The sequence below is a fragment of the Tiliqua scincoides genome, chromosome 8 (assembly GCF_035046505.1).
Source record: "Tiliqua scincoides isolate rTilSci1 chromosome 8, rTilSci1.hap2, whole genome shotgun sequence".
Lineage (NCBI taxonomy): Eukaryota > Metazoa > Chordata > Lepidosauria > Squamata > Scincidae > Tiliqua > Tiliqua scincoides.
Window position 1 is genome coordinate 48,222,244 of NC_089828.1, and position 7,163 is coordinate 48,229,406.

At 45.8% G+C, this 7,163-nt stretch overlaps 1 protein-coding gene across 5 annotated transcripts in view; it reads left to right on the forward strand.

Annotated features, from left to right (window-relative positions):
• Window positions 1–7,146, forward strand: part of ALDH3A2 (aldehyde dehydrogenase 3 family member A2) — a 34,622-nt gene extending 27,476 nt beyond the window's left edge. For 2 of the 5 annotated variants that reach the window (XM_066635050.1, XM_066635049.1), the window contains exons 8-12: window positions 90–253; window positions 587–686; window positions 1,030–1,265; window positions 2,267–2,384; window positions 5,794–7,146. In XM_066635050.1, coding sequence (XP_066491147.1) covers window positions 90–253; window positions 587–686; window positions 1,030–1,265; window positions 2,267–2,347 — 581 coding nt within the window. In that variant the 3' untranslated portion in view covers window positions 2,348–2,384; window positions 5,794–7,146. The remainder of the gene's footprint in view (window positions 1–89; window positions 254–586; window positions 687–1,029; window positions 1,266–2,266; window positions 2,385–5,793) is intronic. The other 3 variants (XM_066635051.1, XM_066635052.1, XM_066635053.1) reach the window with 3 other exon arrangements.
• Window positions 7,147–7,163: the final 17 nt, after the last annotated feature.

Below are 7,163 nucleotides of genomic sequence, written 5' to 3' on the forward strand. Positions count from 1 at the left end.
GGAGAGGCATAATGAATTTACAGGGACCCTCCTTAACCCTTCACATCTGGTCTGTTTTCTCCACCTTCTCTTCCTTGGCTTGTCTGTAGCGCCAACTATCCTCGCGGATGTTAATCCAGAATCTAAGATCATGAAGGAGGAAATCTTTGGCCCTGTACTTCCCATAGTCTCTGTGAAGGGTGTAGATGAAGCCATTCGGTTCATCAATCAGCGGGAGAAGCCACTTGCCCTTTATGTTTTTGCCAACAAGGAGGTAGGTTTCGAAGGTCACTTGGCCACTGGTTACAAGGTCCTAGATAAAATCTTCTTGGCTGGCAACCATGTTCACATTGTAATCTTGTCTTGGTTGTACACTCTTCCATTTTATTTTGTTACGCCTGTTTTGTTAAATGTTGCAGTCATCTGTGAGATTTTATTTTTATTATGGTAATGCGCTGCAGCCAAAATAGCTTCCAGAGAACAAGAAAGCCTTCTGTAATTCTCTCCCGTTCGGTTAATCGGCCCACGAGGGAGGTGATGAATCGGTCGGTGAAACTGACCCTAATTCCCAAACTGACTTCCCTCTCAATTTCCTCCCTTCTCCAAGATCGTCAAAAAGATGATTGCCGAGACCTCCAGTGGCGGTGTGACAGCCAATGACGTTCTCATGCATTTCACTCTCCCTTGCCTGCCCTTTGGTGGTGTTGGTGAGTTGATGGCTTTGGGAGGCAAAATTTCTGGATTGGGTGTCTGAGATAATGAGGGGGAGGAGAGGGAGGCTATTATCTTCTTTCTGATAGTGACATGTATGTAGCATGTAGGGTCTTTGCTCTGACAGCTGCAAAAAGATTAGACATAAACTTGATGCACTAGAAATGGCCTACTTCCCCTTGCTTTCCTTTTTACCCTGTTTCTATTCAGTTCCTGTCAAGATAATACATATGAAGCACATTGCATCCTCTGAAAGTGTTACTCAAGTGCAAAGCGTGACGAAAGTGTTGCAACCTTTTCCCCACTAACTACTTTGCACCATTTTCTCTCCCTGCCTAGGTAATAGTGGGATGGGGGCTTACCATGGCCGGTATAGCTTTGAAACCTTCTCTCACCGGCGCTCCTGCCTCGTCAGGGCCCTCAAGATGGAAGCTGTCAACAAGCTCCGCTACCCACCCAGCAGCCAGAAGAAGGTGGATTGGGCCAAATTTTTCATCTTGAAACGGTTCGGCAAACCCAAGGTTGGTCTTGCTGCCCTGGCCCTCGTGGGAATCCTGGTAGCTGTGTTGGTCAAGGTGAGCCTGACAGGGATGAGGCTGAGCCATTCTTACCACTGGACCACATTGGGGCTGGCCTAAGACTGCCCCAAGGGCCCAGTGCCAAATGCTGCGCCCCCTCCCACTGGTGCGCTATGCCACTGTTCCTGCTCCAAGGGTTCGAAAGAGGAGGAGGAGGAAACGGGGCCAAAGAGTGGAGGTGAGGGTAGTGAATGCACCCTTGCCCATCACTGTCTTTCCTCTTCACACTCCTCTCATTTCAAATCCAGGAGGAGCAGTGGTAGAGGCAAGGAAGCAGATGAACGCATCCCACCACCTAAGGCATCAGTTGACCTCATGGGTGGCCAGACCTGAACCATATTCTTGGGCTGGCCCATCGGTGCCCTCTTTTCTTCCTTTCAGTATTGACATATGGGTTACTCCCCCCCCCCGCCCAACGTGAGAGGAATGCCAGGGTTGAGGCTTGTAAAACTGAAATATGATGGTGGATAGGAGGAATATTTTTTTTCCCCTTCTCCTGCCCCTGGTGCAGCCGCCTTCAGCGATATTGCACAGTAACTTTTTGCATCTACTTCAACACTTATCTATTTTGAGAGATGTGGAAGATCTGCTGTTTGTGGAGGCCTTCAAGGGTGCTTGACCTTAACCCACTCATGCAGGGTGACAGCAGTGACACCTGCTCTGCTCTAGCTTTTTGTGTGGAGAGCAGAGCTGCCAACTGATCTCCACAAAAGTGACCTGCCCTGCTCTTGTGTTCCTTAAGTTGCTTGATTGGCAGATAAGTATTTTATTTTGGTGAAAAAGTTCACCTACTTTTTTTTTCTTTTGCAGAAGCATTTTTATCTTCGCTTGTTTGCCAGTCAAGTTGCCGTTAGAAACACAGGAGCAGAGGCTGATCAAGTTGGCAACTCTAGTAGAGCCTCCATCCCCCATTACAAATTGTGCTTTTATACTTTTATTTTGGGGGGAGTAAGGTAGAAGTAGACCATAATTGCACATCTTCTCTGGCTCTTCCCCAGAACCGCAAGGCTGTGTCAAGGGCTCAGACTCTGTTTGCTGCATTGGCAGCCCAGAGAATATGGAAGCTAGGTAGGAGCTGATGGGATCCATGTTCAAAGCCTGTGTGTTTCAGGGGAGGTAGGAACCATCTCTTCTTCTTCTGCTATGCTTTGCTGCCACATCTGATATGTCACATTTTGCAGCTGCCTATGATTGTGGGGCATGCATGGAGAATGGACGTGTACTCGGTTCACCCCTCTGTTGCATCCTTCAGAAATATACGTTGTGGCACCCTAAAAGAATGACCACAATGGCAGATGCTTTTGTGGCCAGAGGCAGCCCAAGCCCCTTTGGCACCTGAAATTGGCAGTCAAATGCCACCCCCATTCCTGGTGCTGGAGCACCATTTTTTGCCCATTCAGCAGGCAGGCAAATAGTCATCTTTCCATCTCTGGTGCTAAATTTCAAGATGGGGGAGGAGAGGAGAATGCTGGGCTAGAGAGTCGCTGCTGCTTCCTCAACAGTGGAACCAGCAGCTGTGAGCAGGGATGCGGTGGTGCTCCAGATGTCACTGTCATCCTTTGCAGTTGCTACAAGTGGCTGCATGGGTGGTCTCAATTGGAGTGCATTGTCGGGTATCCAAAGGGTCATCCTCTGTTGGCGATTATTTATGTGTCCCCTTATATCCGGCTAGACACTTGCTTATACGCATGTAGGCATCCAGTGAATCATTTTATTTCCTTTTACTTTTTATGTCCCTTACTCAAGAGTTGCTCCTGTTCTTAGGAGGGCTGCTTGTTGTTGTCAAAAATTTGTGCGGGGGATGGGACACGAGTCCCTGCTGCCCTCTTCATGTATTTTTGTGCCTGTTGTGTTGTGTTCAGTTGCTGTTCTGTTTTGTTGTTAGTTGTGTTCTGGGGGGAGCTCTATTGTGGAGCTTTACAAAAAAGGACAGAAAAGTTTTATAAAGTATTAAGGCAACTTCTCATTCTCTTGTAAACAGTGAGACGAAAAGTCTGTGAAATGCCTAAAACTTATGTACAAGATAGCACGGTGGCCCTTGGCAAAGATGCCGCCTTTCTGGCTAAGCTATGCTGATTAAGGACCTGTATTGGGAGAAGGGAAATCCCTGATCGTGACTGAGCCTAATGTATAGGATCAACCTTGCTGATAAAATCCTTCAGCTGCTTCACCATGGAGTCTTCCTTTGAGGTTTTTCTGTGGAACGTCTTCAGGTTCTACAGAAAATCTGTGCATGACAAGATAATGCTGTGTGTGTGTCTTCTGATGGTTGTGCAATGTGGCTTTTTGGTTTACCATGCATTGAGTGGTGGGTTCAGGAGAGGAAGTTATGCTTCCTCAAGTGGTGGTTTCTGTAACTAACAGAAGCTGCTGGAAATCAGCCAGATCTGTGGCTTAGCTAGGCCAGCCTTGAAAATAAGCCTGTCCACATTACAAACTTGCATGTTTGATGCTGTTTAACAGTCATGGATTCTCCTAAAGAATCTTGGGAAATGTAATTTGGCTCAGATATTGAGAATTCTGAATTGAGATCTCATCCTAAACCCCAACGGAACTACAATTTGGTGGGAAGAAGAATTGATTATTAAACTGGGGGACTAAAAAAACAGGCAAAAGGGAAGCAGGTGGTTGTGGGGAGTCCCTTGTAGGATCATGTGATCTGGCTTGCATGCCCTCCATATGGAGGGCTGGCCATACACAAATGGTCAGAAAATTTGACTGTTAGGGGTAAGGCAGCACCTGTTTACACTGCTGACTGAGTCTTCTTTTAGTCATTGTACAACTGAGTCAAAGGACTCTCCAAGGTTGAAGAAACTCACTGGCCCAGTTTAGATGGTCTCTGGTATAGAGCTGTGATGGGAGAGATTTATCTTAGCTAAACTGTGGCTCTCAGGTTCAGATGACACACTGAGCTGAGACTTTAACGAGGATTCCTCCATCATAGCTCTGCACCAGAAGAGAGAAGGAAAGAAGATTGCAAAGAGAGCACATTTGATTGGACACCCTTATGCTCGTACCTGTGATCCAATCCAACCAGTGCTTCATTGGATCATATGAACCGCACCTTTATACGGTGCTATGGCACCGTATACAGAGCTATGGCAGTCTGTTTAAAAATTCTGCACCCAGATTTCAATTCTGTGCAGGGAAAAAAAAGCTTGAAGCTTGCATAAATTATGCAGAACAAATCTGACTGGTCAAATGACCAACCCTATCCAACATCCCAGCATGGATGCAGCTGCCTCCCCCCGCCCCCGCAAAGACTTACTGTGGGATTCAGACTCCCTGCGAGTTTGAAAACCGCAGCCTTACCTGGAAGAGGCTTCCATGACTGCTCCCCTACCACTGGATGCTGCGCACCCTCTGTTAGCATGGCTACATCAACACTAGGAAGTTAGATAGGATAGGGCCCCTAGTGTGTTTTGCAGTGCATTCCCCTGTTGAAAGCACTTCAGACATTATCTGAGGTGCTCCTAATGACCCTGCAAGGTAGTCCCAAGATTACTTTCTCCATGTTGCAGATGGGGGAGAGTGACAAGACCTTAATGGGTCATTTTTGCTCGCAATCTTAGCCACCACTTACAGTAGTTACCTGCAGAATTTATTTGAAGATTTATATGCCGTTTTCCCTCTTAAACCAAGATGCCCGAGGTGGTTCACAACCAACACAATAGATAAAAAGCCATTTAAAAATGCAGCACATATAAAAGAGCAAAATAAAATCGGGGAAACGGCTTATTGTGGTCAGGGAGGGAACCACTAAAAGGGAGAGGGCCAAGTTAAACACAAAGGTCTTTAGGCCGTGTCAGAAGGTTGCTGGGAGGAGGCAGGTAGTTCTGCTGGAAATCTCCCTGCCTGGAGGGCTGCTGCTAGGCCCTGGACAGCTCTAACAGGTTCCAGTCTCAATTCCCAGCACTTTAGAGCAGGGATGTCCAAAGTTTTTGGCAGGAGGGCCACATCAGCTCTCTGACACTGTGTCGGGAGCCGGGGAAAAAAAGAATTAATTTACATTTGAAATTTGAATAAATTTACATAAGTTTACATAAATGAATATATTAAAGATGAACTTATATGAATGAATGAAGGTCTTGCAATAGCTCAATGCCTATAAAAGGCCTTGCACAAAGCAAGGCTGGCCTTTCCTTTGCTGCCGCTGCTGCATCACAGATGTGAAAGAGCAAGCAGTGGAAGGAGCTCTCATCCCACAGCTCACACGAGAGGTCAAACAGTCGCCCTCACTCTGAGAGAAGTTGCGTCAGGCCAGTGCAGGCTTCAACAAATCTCCGGAGGGCCAGAGGCTCATTGGAGACTGGGGGCTCCTTGAGGGCCGCATTGAGAGGCCTCGAGGGCCGCAAGTGGCCCCCGGGCCGAGGTTTGGGCAGCCCTGCTTTAGAGGATCTCAGGATGACACTGAGCTAGATTGTTGGTCTGACTTGGCAAGGGACAGCTTTTACATGATTAAAAAAAAAAATGAAAACCAACCCTATAGGTACAAAAGTTAATGTTTGCCATTTTTCTTTTCCAGGTATTTTTCTGAGCCCTACACCTGCTGCAAGGAAACATGCCATTCTAGAAGTCTGACTTGCAGGGTGGTGGGCCATTGTCCCTCAATCTTGTGCAATTTGTAACCTTTTCCTGTTCTAATGGCACAAAAAAAGCAAAATAGCAGCACCTCAAAAGAGCATTTGAGTGGTTTCCTTCTTTGTGCTTGTCTCCTTCTGTTGAAAACTGAGCCTACTGGGGCAGGGGGGGCTGGCTGGACTCCTCAGCCACTGAATTCAACAGCGAAAGGCTCACCTGCCCACAGTTCAGTCTTCTGTGTGCAGGATATTCTCTTGCAGTGCGCTTGGTCTGTGCTGTGGGTCCCAGATGCTTCCTTGTTGAATGGACTAAAGACTTTTTGTTGGAAGTATCTTTAAAAAAAACAGTAAAAAAATTAGGACTTGATTTCAAAGGTAGCCTAAAATTAGAAACGTTTTCTTCACTGTTGAAAAAAAGGGGGAGATCAGTAGTGGGGTGTCTGGAAGATCTCCCAAAGTGCTTACATAGCCTTTATAGCAATTATATTTTAGATCTGCCTTTAGTTTCCTTTGGGAGAACAAAAGATTTTTATCATGGCAACAGATCTCTGCTTCCTTAGTTGTTTATAATGCCATTATAGTGCGCATCCTGATTCTCACATGGCACTCTTGCATCTGCCTACAGCATCACTCGTTTTGTTCCAACTGACATTAAATCAGCTGTCCCTATTGAAAGTGTATGGGGAGGAAGCTATGCATGTTGGTATTTCTGCTCCTGACTGAACTAGGACTTGAAGGAGGGAAGGGCTGGGGTGCACAGATGACTGGGAGGTTCTTTGACCCATGACCACTTGAAACCATCTGCGGCAAAAGCAAGTTGCCTTTCTTTCATGTGCCAAAGACCATGGGTTAACCAGCATGTGTATGTAGATCAGACTGAGTTTATTTTTTCCTCTTTATGGCTGTTGATCTCCTATGGTCAGTGAGGTTTCTGTCCTCCACAAATTGTATTACTTGCTATACAAATTGTTTGAATTAGGATTTTTAGGTGCCTGTTTAATTCATTCACAGTGACCGACTTATCTGATGCTGACTGATCTGTGCACATAAGGTACTTGTCTCTACCTTGGTCTGTTTTTAATCACTTTGCTCTCTCTACGTTTCAAAAATCATACTCCGCTACTTAAAGTATTTTAGATTCGAAGAATAAAGAAACTGACATAAGGTTATAACTCTTACTAAGATTTTATATTGAAACACTTTATCTTTGTGTGTAACAGACGTGATATGAACAAGTTTGTCTATAGCTGTGTGTGTGTGTTATGTGTGTGTTTGAAAAATAAACATCATTAAGCCAAGAGTGAACTGAAGCTTT